General features: G+C 39.1%; 1 protein-coding gene across 1 annotated transcript; it reads right to left on the reverse strand.

Moving 5' to 3' along the window:
• LOC130839200 (C-reactive protein-like) lies at nt 1–27,966 on the reverse strand. Its single transcript, XM_057713200.1, is given in 4 exon segments — nt 1–218; nt 221–595; nt 813–891; nt 27,949–27,966. Coding segments are annotated over 4 exon segments (690 nt in total).
• Nucleotides 27,967–27,982: the final 16 nt, after the last annotated feature.

Consider the following 27,982-nt stretch of genomic DNA (forward strand, 5'->3'; position numbering starts at 1 on the left):
TCAGGGCCACAGCCAAGGCTTGACAAACACCTCACCATGTGCTTCATACTTCAGTGCCCTCCAGTCCAGAACATGAGGACTGAAGGTCCCACGAGCATAGACAGTGCTGATCTCATCTGGCGATAGCACAAAGTCCCATGTGTTCACATCTCCAATGTCTCCCACCAAACATTGGTTTTTATCAAATGCCTCCTGCTGCTGCCCCAGGATGATGCTTGCCCCAGAGAGGCTCCCTTCTCCAGACTCTTCCTCACCAGGGGCTTCCCATCCACCCTGAACTCTGCAATCCCGGAGGTGGACTCCCAGCTGGCACAGACGTGTATTGGAACTTGAATGTTTTCAGGACTCTTGAATAATACCTCGGTCCCACACACTCCAAAAATATAGCCTCTACCCTTAGACGAAAATATGAGGATCTCATTAGGTTGTTTCCTGGTGGCATAAGAGCAAATGCTATACCCACGGGACAGAGCCAGCTCTGAGCAGACATAGAGACACACAGTGAAGGCTTTGAGTGGTTTCTCTAATTGTGCTTCCAGGGATACGTAGGAATTATCTGACTCTTTGGGAAACACAAAGGCCTTCTTATTCAAGTCTGTGAGACAGAAAACAGAGGAGAGATGAGAAGTTTCTCAGATCACAAAGATCTATTCCCTCACATGTAGAGTTTGGGATTGAGAAACTGATTGTTCCTCAGTTACACACGCACACACACACCCCATGCTGGATGCTCCTCTGAGTTCAGTTTGTATACTCTTATGCCCTATGCCCATTGCTCGGATCAAATCCCTGGCATAGCCTGGAGTACCCACTTCCTGTCTGGTCCAAAACATTAGAGAAGCTGATCAAGATCAGGAAGAAGCACCACAACAGTTTCTCCGTGGTCACTTGCTGCTGCCAATGTTACTAGAATCTGGATTCACTCTCTTGGAGAAGACATCTTTTGTTGAAAGCTCAGGGATCAGAAGTCCTACATTCTGTACCTCAATACCTACCCTATCCTGCCTGGATTTATATCCAAGACAGTGGGGGAGTCTGTGCCATTAAGTAAATGATTTTCTAACGCTGCCTTTTGCAGCAAATGTCAGGGATCTGGGAGGAAGGGAAGCAAATAATTCCAGAACAGAGAAATCAATGAGAGTTAGTTATCAGTATTATAATCTCCTGTGACTACTGAATCACCAGTTCTTTGTGATCTGAAAAATGAAGAAGCTCCCCAAGAGTTCCACTTTGGCTATCTATCTTGAGAAAATAATGGAAAATCTTAACTTAATAGAGGAGTAGACATCTGAGTACACATGATAGCTGCATCTCCAGCACCTACTTCAACCCAAGTCATGGGGTTTCATGGAGAAAAGCTGATAGCTTCTGGAGATGAACATCATAGCCAACACATCAAACGCCTCTAGTTTACAAACTGGGAAATGCAGAAAACAAACATGCCATCCACTCAGCCAAAGACAAATTTTTCTTAGCCACTTGAGTTTAATTATGAAGAAATCTCTCATCCAGTGAAACATGTTCCTGATCACAAACTTACCATATTTTCTGAAAATGTCAAGGTTTAGGGAAGAGTCAGGATGATCTGACCCTACTCTTTCCTTTATTCACAAAATTCAAGGAGTCACTCCATGGTGCCTGGCAATCTTGCTATAGTTCCCTACTTAAGTCACTCTTCAAGACAGCTGTTCTGTTCCTCCTCTCTCCTCAAACCCCCAAAATGTCACCCATTCTTATACTCAGCATTCACAGCTCTTTATTGAGAAATTGGAAGCAAGCAGAAAAAAACTACTGTATTTCTTTTTTATTTTTTATTTTTTTGGCTGCCTCGGGTCTTTGCTGCGGCATGTGGGATCCTCTGCTGCAGAGTGTGGGCTTCTCTCTAGTTGTGGCCTGCTTGCTCAGTAGTTGTGGCACGTGGGCTTAGTTGCTCTGAGGCATGTGGGATCTTAGTTCCCCGAGCAGGGATTGAACCCATGTCCCCTGTATTGGAAGGCAGATTATTAACCACTGGATCACCAGGGAAGTCCCTAAAAAAAACTACCATATTTCTTGTAGCAGGGGCTTTTAGCAGCTCCACAATGTCTGTTCTCCACTTCTCACACAGTAAGAATAGCATAGTTTGGTTGGACACATGGTCACCCAGCCAAACACTAAACTTTACAGCCTCTCCTGCAGTTAGGAGTGAGAATGTGACTACATTCTGGCCAATGAGATATGAATAGAAGTAGTAGGGGTTTCCTGATTACCCGCTTTAAAGAAAAGACATGTGTTCTCCCCTTCCACATCCCCCCTTCCCTTTGCCTAGTATTCAGACATGATAGCGGGAATTAGAATATCACTTTTAGACCACCATGGGTAAGATGCACGTTTGAGGTTGGCAGATAGATGGAGGCTGGATAATTTACTGTGGGACCACTGTATTAGCTTTAGACCACCTACCCAAATATTTACTTAAAAGAGATATACTGTTTTTTGGTTTTCTTATTTTGTTTTGTTTTTAATTTTTATTTATTTATCTATTCATTTATTTATTTGGCTGCATTGGGTCTTTGTTGCTGTGCACAGGCTTGCTCTAGTTTGTGGTGATTGGAGGCTACTCTTCATTGTGGTGTGCGGGCTTCTCATTGCGGTGGCTTCTCTTGTGGAGCACAGGCCCTAGGTGCACGGGATTCATTAGTTGTGACATGTGGGCTCAGTAGTTGTGGCTCACAGGCTCTAGAGTGCAGGCTCAGTAGTTGTGGCACACGGACTTAATTGCTCTGCGGCATGTAGGGTCTTCCTGGACCAGGGATTGAACCCATGTCCCCTGCATTGGCAGGCAGATTCTTACCCACTGTGCCACCAGGGAAGTCACTGTATTTTTGTTAACTCACTATTAATGTGGTCTGCATGTTATAAAAGCCTAATTGATATCCTTATACAACCTCTCACCACCACATCTAAAGTCTTTCTGCATCTTTACTTACATAGTCTGCCTCTCTCCTAGGACAAAGGATAGACTGTCCCTGTATATTTCGAAGGCCAACACTTGCACTTCTGCAAGGGATCCCAGACCCTCCCAATCACTCAAGGAATTTTGCTTCTACAGGTATTCTATCTGCTGCATTGTTAATATCTTCATCCTTACTCAATCATTCCCAAAACCAAACAAACACACTGCAATATATTTAATCTTTTATGGAAAGAAAAAAGAAAAGAAGATAGGGAGGAAGGGAGGGAGGGAAGAAAGAGGGAAGGATTCTTCATCCCAGGAATCCCAAGATTCCACATCTTCTTCAGCTACTGTCCATTTTTTCTGCTCTCATTTACTGTAAAACTCCTGAAAAGGGTTATGTGTACTGACAGTCTCTATTTTCCCAACTCCTGTTCTCTCCTCGATCCATGCAAACAAGACTTTGGCCTCCACCAATCCAGTAAAACAACCGTAAACAAAAACCTCTCTCTTGTCAAACTTAATAACTGATTTTTGGTTCAACTTCTCAGCAACAACATTCAATACAGTCTGTATCTTCTTGAATACTTGCACATCACTTTTTTTTTATTGGAATATAATTGCTTTACACTCTTATACCAGTTTTTAAGGTACACCAAAGTCAATCAGCTGTATTTATACACATATCCCTATATTCCCTCTCTCCCTCAACTACCCCCCACCCTCCCCATCCGGGCCCTCTAATGCATCATCCATTATCGAGTTGATCTCCCTTTGTTATACAGCAACTTCCCACTGGCTATCTATTTTACAGTTGGTAGTATATATATGTCTATGCTACTCTCTCACTTCGTCACAGCTTCCCCTTCACCCCCCGCCCCCCCAACCTCATGTCCTCCAGTCGATTCACTGCATCTGCATCTTTATTCTAGTCCTGTCACTGGGTTCATCAGTACCATTTTTTTTTTTTAGATTCCATATATATGAATTAGCATACAGTATTTGTTTTTCTCTTTCTGACTTACTTCACTCTGTATGATAAAATCTAGGTCTATCCACCTCATTACATATAGGTCCATCTCATTCCTTTTTATAGCTGAGTAATATTCCATTGTATATATATGCCACATCTTCTTTATCCATTCATTTGTTGATGGGCATTTAGGTTGCTTCCTGGCTATTGCAAATAGTGCTGCAATAAACATTATGGTATATGTGTCTTTTTGGATTATGGTTTTCTCTGGGTATATGCCCAGGAGTGGGATTACTGGATCATATGGTAGTTCCATTTGTAGTTTTTTAAGGGACCTCCAAACTGTTTTCCATAGTGGCTGTACCACCTTACAGTCCCACCAACAGTGCAGGAGAGTTCCCTTTTCTCCACACCCTCTCCAACATTTGTCATTTCTAGATTTTGTGATGATGGCCATTCTGACTGGTGTGAGGTAGATACCTCATTGTGGCTTTGACTTGCATTTTTCTGATAATTAGTGATGTTGAACATCTTTTCATGTGTTTGTTGGCCATCTGTATGTCTTCTTCGGAGAAATGTCTAATTAGGTATTCCGCCCATTTGTGGATTCGCTTATTTACTTTTTTGGTATTAAGCTGCATGAGCTGCTTCTGTATTTTGGAGATTAATCCTTTGTCCATTGCTTCATTGGCAAGTATTTTCTCACATTCTGAGGGTCATCTTCTTGTCTTGTTTATGGTTTCTTTTGCTGTGCAAAAGCTTTTAAGTTTCATGAGGTCCCATTTGTTTATTCTTGATTTTATTTCCATGATTCTAGGAGGTGGGTCCAAAAGAAACTTGCTTTGATGGATGTCATAGAGTGTTCTGCCTATGTTTTCCTCTAGGAGTTTTATAGTGTCTAGCCTTACATTTAGATCTTTAATCCACTTTGAGTTTATTTTTGGGTATGGTGTTAGGAAGTGTTCTAATTTCATTCTTTTACATGTTGCTGTCCAATTTTCCCAGCACCACTTATTGAAGAGGCTATCTTTTTTCCATTGTATATTCTTGCCTCCTTTGTCAAAGATAAGGTGCCTATATGTGCTTGGGCTTACTTCTGAGTTCTCTATTCTATTCCATTGATCTTCCTTTCTATTTTTGTGCCAGTACCACACTGTCTTGATCACTATGGCCTTGTAGTATAGTTTGAAGTCAGGAAGCCTGATTCCACCAACTCCATTTTTCCTTTTCAAGATTGCTTTGGCTATTCAAGATCTTTTGCATTTCCATACAAATCGTAAGATTTCTTATTCTAGTTCTGTGGAAAATGCCATTGGTAATTTGAATCTGTAAATTGCTTTGGGTAGTACAGACATTTTCACAATATTGATTCTTCCAATCCAAGAACATGGTATGTCCCTCCATCTGTTTGTGTTGTCTTTGATTTCTTTCATCAGTGTCTTAATGTTTTCTGCATACAGGTCTTTTGCCTGCTTAGGCAGGTTTATTCCTAGGTATTTTATTCTTTTGCTTGCAATGGTGAATGGGAGAGTTTCCTTAATTTCTCTTTCTGCTCTTCCGTTGTTAGTGTATAGGAATGCAAGAGATTTCTGCGCATTAATTTTGTATTCTGCTACTTTACTGAATTCATCAATTAGTGCTAGCAGTCTTCTGGTAGAGTTTTTAGGGTTTTCTATATATAATATCATGTCATCTGCAAAGAGTGACAATTTTATTTCTTTTCCAATGTGGATTCCTTTGATTTCTTTTTCTTCTCTGATTGCTGTGACTAAAACTTCCAAAACTATGTTGAATAGCAACGGTGAGAGTGGACACCCATGTCTTGTTCCTGTCCTTAGAGGGAATTCTTTCAGTTTTTCCCCATTGAGAACGATGTTGGCTTTTGGTTTCTCATAGATGGCTTTTATTATGTTGAGGTAATTTCCTTCTATGCCCATTTTTTCTGGAGAATTTTTATCATAAATGGATGTTGAATTTTGTCAAAAGCTTTTTCTGCATCTATTGAGATGATCATATGGTTTTTATCCTTCAATTTGTTGATATGATGTATCACATTGATTGATTTGTGAATATTGAAGAATCCTTGCATCCAAGGGATAAACCCCACTTGATCATGGTGTATGATTTTTTTAATGTGCTGTTAGATTCTGTTAGCTAGTATTTTGTTGAGGACTTTTGGATCTATATTCATCAGTGATATTGGTCTGTAATTCTCTTTTTTTGTGACATCTTTGTCTGGTTTTGGTATCAGGGTGATGGTGGCCTCGTAGAATGAGTTTGGGAGTTTTCCTCCTTCTGCTATATTTTGGAAGAGTTTGAGAAGGATAGGTGTTAGCTCTTCTCGAAATGTTTGATAGAATTCACCGGTGAATCCATCTGGCCCTGGGCTTTTTTTTCTTGGGAAATTTTTAATCACTGCCTCAATTTCCATACTTGTGATTGGTCTGTTCATAGTTTCTATTTCTTCCTGGTTCACTCTTGGAAGATTGTATTTTTCTAAGAATGTATCCATTTCTTCCAGGTTATCCAATTTATTGGCATATAGTTGCTTGTAGTAGTCTCTTATGATCATTTGTATTTCTGTGGTGTCCGTTGTTACTTCTCCTTTTTCATTTCTACTTCTGTTGATTTGCATCTTCTCCCTTTTTTTCTTGATGAGTCTGGCTAATGGTTTATCAATTTTGTTTATCTTCTCAAAGAACAAGATTTTAGTTTCATTAATCTCTGCTATTGTTTCCTTCCTTTCTTTTTCATTTATTTCTGCTCTGATCTTTATGATTTCTTTTCTTCTGCTCACTTTGGGGTTTCTTTATTCTTTCTCTAATTGTTTTAGGTGTAAGGTTAAGTTGTTTATTTGATATTTTTCTTGTTTCTTGAGGTAGGACTGTATTGCTATAAACTTCCCTCTTAGAACTGCTTTTGCTGTGTCCCAAAGGATTTGGGTTGTTGTGTTTTCATTGTCATTTGTTTCTAGATATTTTTTGATTTCCTCCTTGATTTCTTTAATGATTTCCTGGTTGTTTAACAGTGTGTTATTTAGCCTCCATGTGTTTGTATTTTTTACAGGTTTTTTTCCTGTAATTGATATCTAGTCTCATGGCACTGTAGTCAGAGAAGATGCTTGATATGATTTCAATTTTCTTGAAATTACCAAGGCTTGATTTGTGACCCAAAATGTGATCTATCCTGGAAAATGTTCCGTGTGCACTTAAGAAGAAAGTGTATTCTGTCATTTTTGGAAGGAATGTCCTATAAATATCAATTAAGTCGAGATGGTCTAATGTGTCATTTAAAGCTTGTGTGTCCTTTATTTTCTGTTTGGATGATCTGTCCATTGATGTAAGTGGGGTGTTCAAGTATCCCACTATTATTGTGTTACTGTCAACTTCCCCTTTTATAGCTCTTAGCATTTGCCTTATGTACTGAGGTGCTCCTATATTGGGGGCATAGATATTTACCTTTGTGATATGTTTTTCTTGGATGGATCCCTTGATCATTATGTAGTGTCCTTCCTTGTCCCTTGTAATAGTCTTTACTTTCAAGTCTAATTTGTCTGATATGAGTATTGCTACTCCAGCTTTCTTTTGACTTCCATTTGCATGGAATATCTTTTTCCATCCCTTCACTTTCAGTCTATATGTATCCCTTGGTCTGAAGTGGGTTTCTTGTAGGCAGCATATAGAAGGGTCTTGTTTTTGTATCCATTCAGCCAGTCTGTGTCGTTTGGTTGGAGCATTTAATCCATTTACATTTAAGGTGATTATTGACATGTGTGTTCCAATGACCATTTTCTGAATTGTTTTGGGTTTGTTTTTGTAGGTCTTTTCCTTCACTTGTGTTTCCTACTTAAAGAAGTTCCTTTAGCACTTGTTGTAAGGCTGGTTTGGTGGTGCTGAATTCTCTTAACTTTTGCTTGTCTGGAAAGCTTTTGATTTCTCCCTCAAATCTGAATGAGATTCTTGCTGGGTAGAGTATTCTTGGCTGTAGGTTTCTATCTTTCAGGACTTTCAGTATATCCTGCCATTCCCTTCTGGCCTGCAGAGTTTCTGTAGAAAGGTCAGCTGTTATCCTTATGGGTTTTCCTTTATATGTTATTTGTTGCTTTTCTCTTGCTGCTTTTAATATTTTTTCTTTGTGTTTAATTGTCATTAGTTTGATTAATGTGTGTCTTGGTGTATTTCTCCTTGGGTTTATTCTGTATGGGACTCTCTGTTCTTCTTGGACTTGATTAATTATTTCCTTTCCCATGTTGGGGAAGTTTTCCACTAGAACCTCTTCAAATATTTTCTCAGACCCTTTCTTTTTTTTCTTCTTCTTCTGGGATGCCTATGATTCAAATGTTGGTTAATGTTATCACTAAGGTCTCTGAGACTGTCTTCTATTCTTTTTATTCTTTTTTCTTTTTCCTGCTCTGTGGCAGTTATTTCCCCCCTTCAATCTTCCAACTCACTTATTCATTCTTCTGCTTCAGTCATTCTGCTGTTTATACCATCTAGAATATCTTTAATTTCAGTTATTTTGTTGTCCATTGCTGTTTTTTTGTTCTTTAGTTCTTCTGAGTCCTTATTAACTGTTTCTTATATTTTCTGTAGTTTGTTACTGAGATTTTGTATCATTTTTACTATCATTACTCTGAATTCTTTTTCAGGCATTTTTCCTATTTCCTCTTCATTTATTTGGTCTTGTGGGTTTTATTTCTGCTCCTTTGCCTGCATGATGTTTCTTTGTTTTCTCATGGTAGTCCAAACTACAGAGGTTGCTTGTCCTGGCAATAAAGGGGTTTAAAGAAGACTGTCCAAGCCCCAGACTAATGGCAGAGTGTTTAGTCAAACAAATACTAAGACAAGGAAACACATACATGTATAAGACACACAAATACTGAATGCAATAGAACATAAGGCTCTGGAAAGACCTGACATAAGAACCCCATTATGCTATCAGACATTCAAAGAGGAAACCAACAGAAATTCAAAACCAAAATAGAACAAAACAGAAACAAAAGCAAAAACAAACAAACAAACAAGTAACACCACACACACACAAACACAAATCCAGGGAGATATTGAAAGCTAGGATCAAATATAAAAAAGAGCTAGAGTACCACCAGACAGACTGGAGGCTCTCAGAATGAAATGGCAATTATACTAAGAACTAAGATAAAGACAAAAACCTAATAATAAATACCAGGGTGGTGTGTCATCTGGAGAATAAAGCAAGGGGACTGAGCAGATTGATAATGTCACTTATAAGTATGTTAAGATAAAATAAACTAAAGAAGGATAGAAGACAGGGCAACAGAAGAGCATAGTGTGACTGGGAATATGAAAATAAAAAGAAAGAAATAGAATTGTATAAAAGATAGAGATGAAAAGAAGGTAGGAGAGATATAGAGTCAGCACTACAAAAAAACTTAGCTAGGAATAGAAATATATAAAAAGGCTAAAAATAAAAATAGAATAAAAAATAGAATTAAAAAATATATTACAAAACTTGTGGGTCCCTTAGGACTAGATTGTAATTAATAAAAAATAAATAAATAAAACCTAGAACTGACCCCAGAATGGACCAGTTCAATAGAATTAATACTAATATTTCTGTTTCCTTGGGTCTCAGGTGTAGGTGTCCTTCTACCTGCCTTGGGTTTTTGTATTATTCTGCAACCAGCAGAGCTTCCTTTATTGTTCCTCTGTAAGCACTGGTGTGTGGGGAGGGAGAGGGTACAATAGTGGCTCCTTCCCCTGGGAGTGAGTGAATAGTGGCACACTGTCTGGATCACGGCTGTTCAGTGGGATGTGGAGGTGCCTGTTGCAGAGGGACGCCAGTGGCTCGGTGTAAACAGAATGTCTCAGAGTTGGGCCTCTCTCTGGGCTTTTTGCTCTTGGCTGCAGGCACTCTAAGCCAGCCCCACCCAGGGGCTTTTGTTATCCCTGAATCCCTTAGCTTGGCTCACAGGGGTCCTTCCTCTGCCCATCGCAGGTGCTGAGAGAGAGAGAGAGAGAGAGAGAGGGAGAGAGAGAGAGAGAGAGAAAGAGAGAGAGAGAGGCTATGCCTTTGGCTCCTCCCCCCGCTCATGAGCCAGGAGCATCCAGCTGCCACCATGGCCCCACAGCTCTCCAGGGTGGGCACTCTTCCCTGTAGACCTCTTCCCTCCTGTCCTCTTGGTCCATCTCCCCACTGCCAACAATGTTTCCCACCCTGAACCAGTTCTCTGGTTCCCACGTTCCCGCTCCAAGACCCCCTGTTCAGCTGTGAATCAACGTCTCAGTCTGGGAAAGCTGAGCCGTGGTGTGGACCCTCTATGTGTTTCTCACTCCCTCCTGTCTGCCACAGCTCAGCCGCTTCACCCTCTTTGAGCCATTGTAAATGCCTCCCTACCAGTTACGTCCCGATCCTTGCAGTCCTTTCTGGTGTCCGAGGTCATCTGCTGATGTTCAGTTGGTTCTCTGTGGGAATTATTGCATCTTTTGGTGCATTCCCAATGCATCTGTGGAGAGGGATGCATTCCACGTCCTTCTACTTCGCTGCCATCTTTCTCCTCCTCCACATCACTTTTTAAAAAGTGAAATAGTTTTAAAGTCCTATGCCTAAAAGAAGTAGTCCTCCCTTCCACCTCTCTCCATCCTTGATTCCCAAGTGGAGCTGAGAGATAGCAGAGCCTCCAAGGACATTGCTTGAGTCACTGAATCAAGTATCACCTGACACTAGTTCCACCTCAGGTCTTCTGAAGTCTACTAGCCAATAAACCCTCTTTTTACTTATTTTAGTTGGTTTTATGATACTTACATTTGAATGTTTTGACAAATAGAAATATCTCTCTGACAATACCATTAATCCAAGGCATTGTGTATCCAAACTGGTTATTACTTGCCCTGAAATGAAACATCCATTGGCATCCTTGCCATAGGAATCCACGTCCCCCTCCACCCCATACATTTTTTACAGAAGGGGCAGCATTTAAGCTAAGCCACAAAAGGGAAGTGGGAGTTTTAAGACTAAGAGAGTAATGGGAGGAATGGTCACCACAAACTTCATTTTCTACTGTTTCATTCACAGACTCCAAAAAACCTTGTTTGACTCTCTCATTCATGATAGTGAATCAATGTCTTTTCAGTCCCAAAATTTTATTGGTTTGCAAGACAATATTCTGAGATATCCTTGCTCCACAGTTTGTACCAATTCACTCTTTTATTTACTTTCCATAGTGTTCATTAGTGTAACTTCTCTACCTGGTGTTTCCTACTTCCTAATCACTATTAGTATTGCTGTTCTGCTTTACCAGAAAAATAATTACAGTTGTATTTGTAAGGTATTACTGTCCCTCTCTGTTGCCACTATTTATAAAGACTTCTTAATGAAACTATCTATAGAAAATTTGGACCTAAGTCTTTCAAAGTAAGTGAGAGGCTTTGGAGACTTCTTGAACAAGGAAATAACAGTCAGACTTGCATTTTGAAATTTTCCTTGGCAGCAAGATAGGATGTATTGGAGTTAGAGAGCATACAAATAGGGAGACTGCTTAGTGGGTCTTATTTCATTAGCTCACCAAGACACATGATAGGAGCATTTACCAGGCATCAGGCACTAAGCCAGTTAACTAGAAAGTTGTTAAAATGGTTTTGGACACAATTCCAATGTGACAGGGCAGGGTGTGTGTGTGTGTGTGTGTTCATACCACCAAGCAATGTTCCAACATCAGCTGGGTGTCCTACAATTCAATTCTGACACTATCTCCCCAGAGACAGTGTTAGATTCCACAGGTTAAGGGTTCAGTCTTACAAAACTGCCCCTCCAACCTCCCCTTCAGATGCCAATTGCAAGCCCAGGTTGTCATCTGTGCTACTGACCTATTGGCTATAGATCAAGGGTTCCAACAACCTCTTCCTCCGTGGGTTCAATTAATTTGTTAGAGTGGCTCACAGAACTCAGGGAACATTTTACTTACTAGATTACCCCTTAGTTATGAAAGGATATAACTCAGGAATAGCCAGATGGAGGAGATGTATGGGCCAAGGTATGGGTACAGAGCTTCTATGCCCTCTCTGAGCATGCCACTCTCTCCACATCTCCACATATTCACCAACCTGAAAGCATTGAACATCATCCTTTTGGGTAATTAGGGAGGCTTCATTACATAGACATGATTGATTAAATCATTGGCCATTAGTTATTGAACTCAATCTCCAGCCCCTCTCTCTTTCCTGGAGGTGGAGGGTGGGACTGAAAGTTCCAACCCTCTAGTCATATGGTTGTTTCTCCTGGTAACCAGCCTCCTTCCTTAGGTGTAGTCCAAAAGTCACTTCATTCACATAACAAAAGACCTTGTCACTCTTCAAGGGTTTTAGGAGCTCTGTGGCAGAAATAGGGACAAAGACCAAATATATATTTCTAACTACAAATCATTGTATCACAGTTATGCTAAAGATAATAGGGGTCAAAACTAGGGCAGAAGCGGTAAGACTACAGAGAAGGGAGAGATTCGAGAAGCAGGTCAGCAGGAAAATTGATAGGAATGAAACACTGATCAAATATGAAGCTATAGAGAGCAGTGTTCAAAGATATTTAGCTAGTTCTCTTATGGCAAACACGATGTGAATGAGGTCAAGGTGGTTTGATTGTTAGTACATGAACCAGTTAGTTTCAGTTACTTTGTGGTCAAACACTACAATTTTAACCTTGGTTAGGCATCTAGGAAAGATGATCCCAGGGTCAAGAGAAATTGTGAACATAGATTGGTACAGCAGCAGCGTCTCTGTTAGGAAAAAAGAGAGAAAGTTCATACTCTATTATTTATGGGCAATGACATCATCTTTTTGAAAGGCAGCCTATTGCAGAGCCTGACACAGAGTTGGAGCTCAATAGTGTTGCGCGGTGAATAGATGAAGAAATAATGAGGGAATGTAGGAAGGAACTGCAGGATAAAGGGTCTAGATGTTAAATTGAGTCAATGGTGGACTGAGCTCAAGCACAAATATTTTCTTCCCATCTCAATTCCTGGAAATGATAGAGAACATTTTTAAAAGAATAAATTGACATAGTGCCAGAAAAAAAAAAGAAAGTGCTCCATGAGCAGAAAGAAATGTGAGAGGTGTCTGAAAGACAAAAAAACAGATAAATCACATAGAGAAAGAGTGTAACCCAAAATATATGCTGAGGAGGGCTGTTCTGAAAATTTGAAGTGTTTCTCAGAGGGCTCCAAAGTAAAGGAAAATGGAAGCAAGTGGTAGGACAAAGTAATGGAGAGATTGATTAAGGAGTCAGTGTCACCATCCTTTGCCTTCTTAGACAAGCATTAAGCATCAGAGGTCATCAGAGGTCTCACCCTAGGCAGTGAGAATTCTTTGGCCTGGGAAACAAGGCACCCGGGAGGCTGGAGATACCTAAAGGAAACTCTGAACTCCCACATCCAGAAGAGAAATTACTGACCCCTTGCCAGCACTTCTTGCTCATTCCTTAAAATCCCTGGAGACAAGCTACAGAAAACAGTAGCAGCATCTACAGACAAGCTGGAAGAATTAATGCCATGAAAAGGCGACATCCCACTCCACAAGCATAGGAAAACTCATCTTAGGAAACAGAGTTTAAGAGCAATTGAGGGACTTCCCTGGTGGCACAGTGGTTCAGACTCTGCCTGTGAATGCAGGGGACACAGTTTGATCCCTGGGCTGGGAAGATCCCACGTGCTGCAGAGCAACTAAGCCAGGGAGCCACAACTACTGAGCCCAGGTGCCACAACTACTGAAGCCTGCATGCATAGAGCCTGTGCAATGCAACAAGAGAAGCCACTGCACTGAGAAACCCACACACCCAAAAAAGAGTAGCCCCTGCTCACCACAACTGGAGAAAGCCCACACACAGCAACAAAGACCCAATGCAGCCATGAATAAATTAATTAATTAATTAATAATCTTTTTAAAAAAGAGCAATTGAGAAGTTATTTGTTGAGAAATATGATTAAGATACTAAGCATATAAACCATAGATGAAAGAAAAGAAAGAAAGAAAGAGAAACAAAGAAAGGAATTTGGGATCAAAACCAAGATACTCAAAACAGGGATTTCAGAGGAAGAAAACTTTGGGATTATATGTAGAAAAATAATCAAATAAATAATAGAAATTTTCCCAGAATGAACGACAAACATGGTCAGATTGAAACGGTCAGTTACAAAGTACCAAATATGGTGTATAAAAAAGACCCATGCTTAATAATTTCAAGGAGCTTAATAACCATGAAAAGGGAAAAAATTGGAGAAATCTCTAGATAGTGTGTGTGTGTGTGTGTGTGTGTGTGTGTCCTAGAAAGGATCAAGAGTCAATGGATGTTAGGGACTTCCCTGGTGGTGCAGTGGATAAGACTCCTACTCCATGCTCCCAATGCAGAGGACCTGGGTTTGGTCCCTGGTCAGGGAACTAGATCCCACATGCACGCCACAACTATGAGTTTCCATGCCACAACTAAGGAGCCAGTGAACCACAACTAAGAAGCCTAGCTGCTACAACTACAAAGCCCACATGCTACAACTAAGGAAGCCAGTGAGCCACAACTAAGGAGCCCACAAGCTGCAAATAGGGAGCCCACCTGCTGCAACTAAGACCTGGCAAAACCTAATAAAACTAACTAACTAAATAAATAAATAAATAAACAAATAAATAAATATTTTTTTTTAAAGAGCCAATGGATGTTAGAAAGAAAGAGAGAGGGAGGGAGAGAGGAAGGGAGTGAAGAAGGGAGGAAGGGTGAAAACCGTGAAGAAAAAGAGAATTTTAAAAAAGAGAAAGCTGGAGACGGATCACAATGGCAGAGTAGAAGGATGTGCGCTCACTCCCTCTTGCAAAAGCACTGGAATTACAATTAACTGCTAAACAATCATCAACAGAAAGACACTAGAACTTACCAAAAAAGACACCCCACATCCAGAGACAAAGGAGAAGCTGAAATGAGATGGACCTCCACAGGACTGGGGGAAACAGAGACTCCACTCTTGGAGGCCACACAAGGAGCAGTGTGTGCACCAGGACCCAGGGAGAAGGAGCAGTGACCCCATAGAAGACTGAACCATACCTACCTGCTGGCATTGGAGGGTTGCCTGCAGAGGTAGGGGGCAGCTTTGGCTCACCATGGGGACAGGGACACTGGTGGTGGGGTCCTGGGAAGTGCCCATTGGCTTGAGCCCTCCTGGAGTCCACCATTAGCCCCACCAAAGAGCCTGTAAGCTCCAGTGCTAGGCAGCCTCAGGTCAAAAAACCAACATCATGGGAATGCAGCCCCACCCATCGGAAGATAAGTGGATTAAAGATTTACTGAGCTCAGCCCACCCAGCCCTACCCACCATTAGTCCCTCCCAGCAGGAAACACAGCACAAACCTCCTAGATAGCTTCCTCCACAAGAAGGCAGACAGCAGTATCAAGCAGTATCAGCAGTATTTTGTTCTGTGGAACTGAAAACCACAGCCACAGAAAGATAGAGAAAATGAAAAAGCAGAGGACTTTGTACCAGATGAAGGGACACAGTAAAACCCCAGAAAAACAACTAAATGAAGTGGAGATAGGCACCCTTACAGAAAAAGAATTTAGAAAAATGATGGTGAAGATAATCCAGAACTTTCAAAAAAGACTGGATGCAAAGATCGAAAAGTTTACCAAAGACCTAGAAGAATTAAAGAACAAACAAACAGAGATAAGCAACAAAATAACTGAAATGAAAAATACACTAGAGGGAACCAATAGCAGATAAACTGAGGCAGAAGGGCGAATAAGTGACCTGGAAGACAGAATGGTGAAAATCACTGGTGCAGAAAAGAATAAAAAAAAAAGAATGAAATGAAATGAAGGAGCCTAAGAGACCTCTGGAACAATGTTAAATGCACCAACATTTGCACTATAGGGGTCCCAGAAGGAGGAGAGAGAGAAAAAAGACCCAAGAAAACATTGGAAGAGATTATAGTTTCCTTAACATGGGAAAGCAAATAGCCACCCAAGTCCAGGAAGCACAGAGCGTCGCAGGCAGGATAAACCCAAGGAGAAACACACCAAGACACATGTTAGTCAAAATGACAAAAATTAAAGACAAAGAAAAATTATTAAAAGCAACAAAGGAAAAATGACAACACACAAGGGAACTCCCATAAGGTTAACAGCTGATTTCTCAGCAGACACTCTGCAAGCCAGAAGGGAGTGGCATGATATATTTAAAGTGATGAAAAGGAAGAACCTACAACAAAGTATACTCTACCCAGCAAGGATCTCATTCAAATTCAACAGAGAAATCAAAAGCTTTACAGACAAGCAACAGCTGAAAGAATTCAGCACCACCAAACCAGCCCTACAACAAATGCTAAAGGAACTTCTTTCTCTAAGCAGGAAACATAAGAGAAGAAAAGGACCAACAGAAACAACAACAAAACAATTAAGAAAATGGTAATAGGAACATACATATTGATAATTACCTTGAATGTAAGTGGACTAAATGAGTCAACCAAAAGACACAGACTGGCGAAATGGATACAAAAACAAGACCCATATATATGTTGTCTACAAGAGACCCACTTCAGACCTAGGGACACATACAGACTGAAAGTGAGGGGATGGAAAAAATATTCCATGCAAATGGAAGTCAAAAGAAAACTGGAGTAGCAATACTCATATCAGATAAGATAGACTTTAAAATAACAAATGTTAAAAGAGACAAGAAAGGACACTACATAATGATCAAGGGATCAATCCAAGAAGAGGAGATAACAATTATAAATATATACGCACCCAATATAGGAGCACCTCAATACAGAAGGCAAATGTTAACAACTATGAAAGAGGAAATTGACAGTAACACAATAATTGTGGGGGACCTTAACACCCCACTTACATCAGTGGACAGATCATCCACACAGAAAATTAATAAGGAAACACAAGCTTTAAATGACACAATAAACCAGCTAGACTTAATAGATCTCTATAGCAAATTTCATCCAAAAACAGCAGATTACACATTCTTCTCAAGTGCACATGGAACATTCTCCAGGATAGATCACATTTTGGGTCACAAATCAAGCCTTGGTAAATTCAAGAAAATTGAAATCTTATCAAGCATGTTTTCCAACCACAATTCTATGAGATTAGAAACCAATTACAGGAAAACAAACTGTGAAAAACACAAACACATGGAGGCTAAACAGTATGCTACTAAATAACCAACAGATCACTGAAGAAATCAAAGAGGAAATCAAAAAATACCTAGAGACAAATGATAGTGAAAACACAACAATCCAAAACCTATGGGATGCAGCAAAGGCAGTTCTAAGAGGGAAGTTTATAACAATACAGTCCTACCTCAAGAAACAAGAAAAATCCCAAATAAACAATCTAACCTTACACCTAAAGAAACTAGAGAAAGAAGAGCAAACGAAACCCAAAGTTAGTAGACGGAGAGAAATCATAAAGATCAGAGCAGAAATAAATGAAATAGAAACAAAGAAAACGGTAGCAAAAATCAATAAAACTAAAATCTTCTTCTTTGAGAAGATAAAATTGATAAACCTCTAGAAAGACTCATCAAGAAGAAGAGGGAGAGGACTCAAATCAATAAAATTAGAAATGAAACAGGAGAAGTTACAATGGACACCGCAGAAATAAAAAGCACCATAAGAGACTACTACAAGCAACTATATGCCAATAAAATGGACAGCCTGCATGAAATGGACAGATTCTTAGAAAGGTATAACCTTCCAAGACTGAATCAGGAAGAAATAGAAAATATGAACAGACCAATCACAAGGAATGAAATTGAAACTGTGATTAAAAATCTCCCAACAAACAAAAATCCAGGACCAGATGGATTCACAGGTGAATTTTATCAAACATTTAGAGAAGAGCTAACCCATCCTTCTCAAACTCTTCCAAAAAATTTCAGAGGAAGGAACACTCCCAAACTCACTTTATGAGGCCACCATCACCGTGATACCAAAACCAGACAAAGATACTACAAAAAAAGAAAATTACAGACCAAAATCACTGATGAATGTAGATGCAAAAATCCTCAACAATATCCTAGCCAACAGAATCCAACAACACACTAAAAGGATCATACACCATGATCAAGTGGGGTTTATCCCTGGAATGCAAGGATTCTTCAATATATGCAAATCAATCAATGTGATACACCATATTAACAAATTGAAGGATAAAAACCACATGTTCATCTCAATAGATGCAGAGAAAGCTTTTGACAAAATTCAACACCCATTTAGGGTAAAAACTCTCCAGAAGGTTGGCATAGAGGGTACCTACCTCAATATAATAAAGGCCATATACAACAAACCCACAGCAAACATCCTTCTCAATGGTGAATAACTGAAAGCATTCCCTCTAAGATCAAGAACAGGACAAGGATGTCCACTCTCTCCACTGCTATTGAACATAGTTTTGGAAGTCCTTGCCACAGCAATCAGAGAAGAAAAAGATATAAAAGGAATTCAAATTGGAAAAGAAGAAGTAAAACTATCACTGTTTGCAGATGACATGATACTATACATAGAAAATGCTAAAGATGCCACCAGAAAACTACTTGAGCTAATCAATGAATTTGGTAAAGTTTCAGGATACAAAATTAACACACAGAACTCTCTTGCATTCCTATACACTAACAATGAAAGATCAGAAAGAGAAATTAAGGAACCCCAATCCCATTCACCATTACAACAAAAAGAATAAAATACCTAGGAATAAACCGAACCAAGGAGGTAAAAGACCTGTACTTAGAAAACTATAAGACACTAATAAAGGAAATCAAAGACCACACAAACAGATGGAGGGACATATCATGTTCTTGGATTGGAAGAATCAACACTGTGAAAATGACTATGCTACCCAAAGCAATTTACAGATTCAATGCAATCCCGATCAAATTACCAATGGCATTTTTCACAGAATTAGAACAAGAAATTTTATGATTTGTATGGAAATGCAAAAGACCCTGAATAGCCAAAGCAATCTTGAGGGGAAAAAATGGAGTTGGAGGCATCAGACTCCCTGACTTCAGACTATACTACAAAGCTACAGTAATCAAGCCAATATGGTACTGGCCCAAAAACAGAAATATAGATCAATGGAACAGGATAGAAAGCCCAGAGATAAACTACGGTCAACTAATCTATGACAAAGGAGGCAAGGATATACAATGGGGAAAAGGCAGCCTCTTCGATAAGTGGTGCTGGGAAAACTGGTCAGCTACATGTAAAAGAATGAAATTAGAATACTTCTTAACACTATACACAAAAATAAACTCAAGATGGATTAAAGACCTAAATGTAAGGCCAGACAGTAGAAAACTCCTAGAGGAAAACATAAGAAGAACACTCTTCGACGTAAATCACAGCAAGATCTTTTTTGACCCACCTCCTAGAGTAATGGAAATAAAAAGAAAAATAAATAAGTGGGACCTAAAGAAACTTCAAAGTTTCTGCACAGCAAAGGAAACTATAAGCAAGACGAAAAGACAACTCTCAGAATGGGAGAAAATATTTGCAAACAAATCAACAAAGGATTAATCTCCAAAATATATAAGCAGTTCATGCAGATCAATATCAAAAAAACAAACAACCCAATCAAAAAATGAGCAGAAGACCTAAATAGGCATTTCTCCAAAGAAGACATAGGGATGGCCAAGAGGCACATGAAAAGCTGCTCAACATCTCTAATTATTAGAGAAATGCAAATCAAAACTACAATGAGGTATCACCTCACATCAGTTAGATTGGGCATCATCAAAAAATCTACAAACAGTAAATGCTGGAGAGGGTGTGGAGAAAAGGGAACTCTCTTGCCCTGTTGGTGGGAATGTAAATTGATACAGCCACTATGGAGAACAGTATGGAGATTCCTTGAAAAACTAAAAATAGAGTTTAAAAAAAAAGTTTAAAAAAATAAAAATAAAAATAGAGTTACCATATGACCCAGCAATCCCACTGTTGGGCATATACCCAGAGAACACCAACATGCATAAAGACACATGCACTCCAATGTTCGTTGTAACACTATTTACAATAGCCAGGACGTGGAAGCAACTTAAACGTCCATCAACAGATGAATGGATAAGAAAGATGTGGTACATATATACAAGGGAATACTGCTCAGCTGTAAAAAAGGAATGAAATTGGGACATTTGTAGAGTCACGGATGAACTTAGAGACTGTCATACAGAGTGAAGTGAGTCAGAAAGGGAAAAACAAATATAGTATATTAACACATATATGCAGAATATAGAAAAATGGTACAAATCAAGCGGTTTGCAAGGCAGAAATAGAGACACAGATGTAGAGAACAAACACATGGACACCAAGTGGGGAAAGCTGGGGGGGGCTGGGGGATGAATTGGGAGATTGGGATTGCCATACATACTTTACTAATAAGGAAAAAAATATCAAATTTTACACCTTAAAAACATAAAAAATTTTAAAAATTAAAATAATAAAAAGTTGACTTATTTTAACAAGTTAACATGACAACCCAAATAAAAATAGTACAAGAAAGGAAAATAAGAAGTTAATCTCATCTATGAACATAGATGCAAAAATCTTACATAAAATTTATGCAAGTCAAATTAAACTACATAAAAAATGTCTTAAACAACATGACTAAGTAGAGTTGTTAAGCAAACAAGAACAAATGGCAAATATTCCCACCTGCTGAAACACCATTTATTGGGGCCATTCACAGTCACAGCTGTGCCCCCATAAACCATCACACTCTAGGGCAACACTCAGAGACCTAGCAGGGCAAAACATCAGACTCTAAAGAGGGACCCCTACCCTTGGGTCGTGAGGCTGCTTGATTAGAGAAGTACCAGCTTCTCCCCTGGTATGATAAGAGTCAGTAACACAATGGTAATATGGCATGACAACTTAGCATTCATGACTGGGGTGGGTCCTGATTTCCCCTGGTGTGGTTGGGGGCTGAGTTCCAAGCCTTATAGTCACAGCTAAACAACTCTAACACAAGCTTAGAAAGGTTCAGCCATATATACATTCATGGTGACACCACGTTGGCATGGCTGAGGGGTAGGTGTTCAAGCCTCACAATTGACAAGGATTGGTTGCCTGAGTGGTTTCCACGAGGATTTACAGTGGGCCAGAACCTTTTCTGGGTAGCCAGCTGCAGAGGGTCATCTTGAACATGGTAAAGTTATTAACACTTACCTCTCAAAGGTTTTCTTCAGAAATTCAGGCATAGTTTGAAATTAGGACAACCTATCAATATAATTTATACCACCTTGACAGACTTAAATGATGACATCATAAGCTTATTTCAACAAATACTGGAAAAATTTAGAAAATTTATCATTTATCCATCATAAGTAGGAGTAAAAAGAGTAGATACGAATAACCTAGAGCAAATCTCATTCTTAAAAATGAAATTTTAGAAGCTTCCCTTTAGATTCAGGGACACAGCAAATTGCCTACTATCAACTTACTGCACTGTCCAAGCCAAAGCACTAAGACAAGAAAAAAAAAGTGACCTGATGATCACAAAAGAAGAAAGATGTACAGTGATTTACATATATGGTAGTTTATATTTAAAATCCTGGAAAACCTGCACATAAACTATTAGAATCAATAGGAGTTCAACATTTGTGTTGATAGAGGATAACCATAAAACACATTAAAAATGCTTCCCATGGCAAAAATCAATGAGAAAATGTGACTTATAAAAGATCCCAGTCACAAGAACAATAAAACCCACACAACACCTGGAAGGAAGCATAATGGAAATGTGCAACACTTTTATTTAAAAAATTATAAAATATTATTAAAGGCCATAAAAAGGAATAAATCTGTAGCAAAATTATACCCAACAATGGACCCAGTATGATGCTGCTTATGCTGCCCAAATTACTGTATATATTCCATTCAATATGTTCATGTCCTATGACCCAATAATTCTTCTAGGACTATAACCTATAAAAACTTCCTTGGAGATATGCGCAAGGAAATTTTTTTCAGTGTTGTTTATAATTGGGGGAAAAAAAATAGAAGGAATCCCAATGTCCACCAGTTGTGAAATGCATATTCATATGAAGAAGTGGCACGCCTCAGTTAAAAAGAATGAAATAGGTATGTATACACTCTGCTTTGCAACAAATACAAGTGTCTGGATGCAAATTAGCCCTTATTTAATTGGTAACTAAAAGAACAGTGTCAGGATAATATAGAAGTTATAATCATTCGTATGCCATTTCCTTACCACGTTAATGTAGTGAAGCAATAAATGTAGTGAAGCACACTTTCTCACAATTAAAGAAAATACTTGGTAAGATGTGGAAATCTTAATGAAAAGGCTGGATGTTCTGCCTAAGTGCCATTAGTGCACACAGTGGTTTAGTGGCTTCAAAAATTGCTGTGCATTTCAGAGCATTAAACTATATTGTGTTGTTGCTGGTGCTGATGAGGAAGTTGCCAAGATATTTCTCTTCTTTCCTTTAAAAAAACATTTTTTGATGATTAAATCTACATAGGGATCAGACTTTAAATTTTGATGAAACCAACATCTATTGGAGGTGATTGCCCTCAAAGACATACATCTAAAAGGAGGTCGTATGAGTCCCAGGCTGAAGGCTGCAAAAGCGTGACTAATTGTGAGGCTGGTGAAAATGTCTGAAAAGCCCTCACCATGCTCATAATTTGACTGGGATTGTTGTTGGTAGTGTTAGTACTCTGGTGTGTTAGTGCATAGGTTTTGAGTCATCTGCGCCTAATTGTCTCTGGGTCTAATTATCCCATAAGCCCTGCTAATTTTAGTGCACAATTATGCTGGACATGAGGATTTTCAGAAATGCACATAACACATTATAGCAAAAAAAAAAAATGCCTGCATTTCAAAAGGGCTGAATCTTAAGACAAAGTTGAATAAAAAAGGCAAGTTATAAAAGCTACTTAAAGGTTATCTATTACTCAGCTTTTAGAATTCAAAATAATATTATATAATGTACATAAATATCCACATAAAAATACTGTTTATAAAGTATTTTTAAATACATAACTTATCCTAAAACCCCACAACTCCAGTTTAATAAGGAGAGAAACATTAGATAACCTCAAATTAAGGGACTTTCTACAAAATACCTGACCAGCACTCTTCAAATCTGTCAAGGCTGTAAAACACAAGGAAAGACCCAGAAATTGTCAGAGACCAGCGAGACTCAGGAGACATGATGACCGAAGGTAATGTGGTGCCCTGCATGGAAACCTTGAACAGAAAAAGTATGTTAGTATAAAAACCAGGGAAATCTGAATGAAAACTGGAGTTCAGTTTACTGTAATGGTCCAATGCTGTTTTTTTTAGCTTTGATAAATGTATCATGGTAATGCAAGATATTAAAATTAGAGGAAATTGGGTAAAGGACATAAAGAAACTGAATTATTTTTGCAACTTATCTATAAATCTAAAATTATTTCAAAATGAAAAGTTTATTTTAAAAAGTTCAACTTATTGAAAAAATACGTAACAAAGAGCATAATTTCATTACTGTGCTTGCATCTGGGACAAAGGATAAAGTTTTCTTTAAATTACTTGAGTTTTAGTTTTAAAAATTCTGATGCATCGCTTCTCGGCCTTTTGGCTAAGATCAAGTGTAAATTCTGATGCAAATTTCCAATTCTTGGTAGGATCATTTCTCAAAAATAAAAAATATAATTTAGGGAAAAAACTGGAATATTTTTAAGTTAAAAATAACCAGTAGAAGTATATATAAATATACGTACAACTTCCAAAAAACTCGAGAGAAAATGTAAGTGTTGGGGTGTAAGGATGCTTATAAATTCCACACTCCTTTCCAGCTGAGTTTTGAACCAATTGAGAGAATTTAAGAAGCCAGACAGAGCTCAAAACACTGACTTTAAAACTGAAAGGGGCTGAGGGTTGAGGGGGGTGGCGGGGGCTGGGTTGGTGAAGATGAATTAATACCAATCCCCAGATACAAAGAACTTTATACACCCAGTCCCAGGCAGTGCTAGACCAGACGGACTTCTCCTCAGGGGTGAATAGTATTTACTGTCAAAGTCACCAAATACTTGAGAGTAGGCCCAAACATGTGCAGACAGGCAGGTCCCAAAACACAGACACACAGACATACACACACACACACACACACACACAGGGGAAAGAAAAGGACTGACATACATATGCTTGGTTCCTTATCCCAAAGTCATTAATAGGACAAGTCATTCCTTCCAGAGTAGATGACAAATATACTGCTGGTAAACCAGTTGTCTGGAATAAAAAGCCCTGATTTGTAGTGTTTGCTGGTTTCCATGCTTTAAATATTCCCATTAGGACTGATTTCAAACTATCAGTGTGACATCACTGAACACAGAGTTGGGAAGAAGTGTACAGAGCCTGGGTTAGACAGCTGCAGGACACGACTGACTTCACCCATGGAGACAAATAAGGATAAGGGAAGTGAGGCCAGGGACATTCCTCTAATGCTTCTTCCATCTTATGGAAGGAAACATCAGGAATGGGGAGCAGATATGTCATTCAAAAATACCTCTATTTTTTTGTTCTTTTAATCTATGTGGGTCAACTAATACACCTGTGACCAACCAGAGATGTAACTATCCCCAGTGCTCCTTTATAAATTCTCCTATGACTGCTGGCACTTAATGTAGATTTTGCTCCAGAATAATAGTCTGAATAATAGATTAATTAACTCTGAGGGCATGCTACAACCAAGTCTAAAATTAACTCCCTACTGTTCCCAATTCAAATTATTTCTAGTCATATCATCCAAATATAGTTCCATCAAAAGTTCTGCAATGAAATGCAATGACAATATTAAGGTATTTCAGTAATAAATACCCACAACATCTAGTGCCCCAAATCTAAATGCAAAATCTCTTCATTATTAAACATCCAGGGAGAGTTTAAAGTCGAAAAATTACATTCCCTCGTAAGTAAAATCCAAAGTCAAACTGTCTCACCCTTGTGAGTTAAAAATCCAAAAAATTAGACTTTAAATTCATTCTCCCCAACTTCTACTTCTGCTTTGTCTCAGCCAGCTTTGTCACACTGCATAGTCAGGGCAGAGCCACATTCTGTCAGCATCTGCAGCCTGGCCTTCCTCCACCAAGCAGAGCAAGGCTCCTGCAAGCCCTGCAAAGTTGAATGAGCTCTTCCTTTGAAGAGTTCAAAGAGTTTAGCAGGGCACACAAGATTACCACAGCATTGACTCTCACCTACAAAATGTAGAAAACAAGCTACTACCGCAGCTACTAAATCAGATATCCCAGGCAAAAGTATTTTCTGCAAACCCAGAACTCAATGGTGCCAAAGGCAATAATAGAAACTCTATAATGGTTGAGAGAATGAAAATAGTTGAAGAAAATTTTGGTTTGGGTTTGACAAAACACCAGTGAATTGATGTCGATTGTCCTGAGTGGAATTTGGGAGGAATCCCTTGAGAGATTAATCTGAAGTCCATAGATTTACCCCTACTGGGAGGGATTCTACCTCTGTTCACTCTGAGAGCAGCACTGGGGACACTGAGAACCTCTTGAATAGTTTAGTAACCTGAGATGTTGGCAGTGCCCATCACCATGTCTCATTTGATACGTCTTCTGTATAATCAAATACTCGTGATTCACATCCATCCCTTTGAGCCTTATGCTTTTGACATCTCCTATTTCTGACACCCCCTGGGCTTCCCACCCAATGGCACAGCCTCAGAAGTACATTCAGGGCAAGAATGCTTGGTTCTGGGCCCCAGAGGCTGCTGCCATGGCCTCTTCCTGGAGAATTGTTCAGGCTGGTGAAATACATTTGGGAAAGATCTCTCTCCTGTCCTCCCATTTGTTTCATCTTGGTCATCACCCTAAGCAGATCTCCAAACTGAAGTGCTTGTTGATGTTTCTGAATTTCAGCTTGTGGGGCCAAATACACTACTTAAGAAATCACTTCATCAGCTTTCAACGCTCCAGGCCATCTCTAAACAGCATTCTTTCTGCTACATCATTTTCTTATGTAATTACCAAAGCCAGAGCCAAATTTGGAGGGGATGATGCAACTTAAGTAAAAAATGAATAATAAAATATGCTTGCTATTCAAATATAGCTTCAATATAGTACCACCTAGGACCCTTTTTCAACCAGACTGCCACTCCTAAGCCCCTTGAATACAGAAATTCTAGCACCACCACCACTGGTCATTAGTATACTCTGCTCAGCTACGGTTCTTGCTTTGTGACAAGAAGTAATTCAGGTGTGATTAATAAGTGAAGGAATGATATCAGTGTAATATAGATGTTGCATCATTGTTTTTTCTCATCCAGTTACTATTTTCCACCACCAAGTAACAGCAGCTATCACAAAGCACACCAAAACAAGGGAATACAGCAAACTGGAGGAATGCAGAACCAAATATTCTTCCTCAGCCCATCTGGGCATGTACTCTGTCTTAGAAGTACCTGCTGTGCTGTCCTTTCTCATCTTGGTGCATTTTGCCTTTATCTCCACTACTCAACCTTTACTTACACACCTTTCCATCAAGTTAGATTTACCTGGGTTTTTTTTTAAGGTAAAGTCTACTATTTGGTTATTGTAACTTGATACATGCATGATAATAGTTTTTTTTTCATGATAATAGTTTTATTAGAATTGTCACTGTTTTTGACATTGAACCAATTACATCACTGAATAAGTTTTTTGTTGCTGGTTTTTTTGTTTTTGTTTGTTTTGCTTTACCCAGCTATCAATTTATTGCAATTTCAAGGACAATTCCAATAATGGATAAGTTTTTAATGTTATGCCCTAAACCATATTTATCCTTCCATAATCCCTGTTACTTTTTGGGATATAATTCTAAAGAACAGGAAGTTTCTCTATGATATATTGTATTGCAGCATAAACATCAACACTGAGCAATATTCATAGAGAGATTGAATATCATATAAGATCATTTATATGATACTTTTAAGATTGAGTCAAATACTTAAACCAAATTCTGACAATGTAGAAACTCTATACAGGGGGAAGAAAAAAAGGTTGGGCTCCTGAAAATCAACAACAAACAGCAGTTCACATAAAACCTGCTAATTGAAGTCCCTTGATCATACAAAACTATGAAGAAACCATATAGGGGTCTTCAGGAAAGGCTTTTCCAGTAGCAGGTAGCATTAATCTGAAAGGATTTAATGAAAGGACCTTGCTCTGTCAGGAACAAGAACCAGGAATCCAAGCAATTCTCTCTTTCCGCCTTTCAATGATGCTCAAACTGATGGAGAATCTCTCACTCAATTCAAAAATATGAATAGAGGAATAATCCACCTAGTCCAGTTTGGGTCAGGAGATCACCATTGATCCAAATCAAGTGTAGTCAGTGATTTAAGAGCACATAATGGAAACACAGTTGCCAAAACCCACCCTTGGATGTGGAATGGAGACTCAGTTATAGGAAGAAAGGGGCTGGAACCATAGCCAGAATATATCCACTATGTAGGGAATCAGAAGACCTGCATTTCATTTCCACTCTGAGCTAGACTATTACTTTTGTAACAGTGCCTTTCCTCTCTAAGGCCTCAAACTCTGTACAATAAGGGCTTTGGTCTAAAGCATCACTTTTCAAATTGTGTTACTTGGAAAGAAGGTCTCTGGGAAAGAATTAGAGATTTCACCCACAGCTAACACCCTCCAAAAAATAGTGGTGATTTAAACAGCTTAGAAAGAGATCCATTGTTTCTACCAGGTTTTGTTTTGTTTTGTTTTGTTTTTCTGAGGGGGTGGAGGTTGTTGCCATAAAGTTTTATCTAGTCTCAAGTTTTCAAAAAAATGTATGAAAACCATGATTCCATGTGGTCTCTAAGGTACCACTAAGCTCAAAAAATCTCTCAGTTCTGATCCCCAGTGATTACTGCTTCAATATGCTGCCTTCTGATAGACACTCCCTTCGGGTGATGGTGCACTGAAGGGGATGGATTCCCCAGAGGTCCAGTAGTTAGCACTCTGTGCTTTCACTGTTGAGGGCATGGGTTCAATCCTTGGTAGGGGAATTAAGATCTCACAAGCCCGGCTTCCTTCATGGCGCAATGGTTAAGA

Source organism: Hippopotamus amphibius, chromosome 1 (assembly GCF_030028045.1).
Source record: "Hippopotamus amphibius kiboko isolate mHipAmp2 chromosome 1, mHipAmp2.hap2, whole genome shotgun sequence".
Classification (NCBI taxonomy): Eukaryota; Metazoa; Chordata; class Mammalia; order Artiodactyla; family Hippopotamidae; genus Hippopotamus; species Hippopotamus amphibius.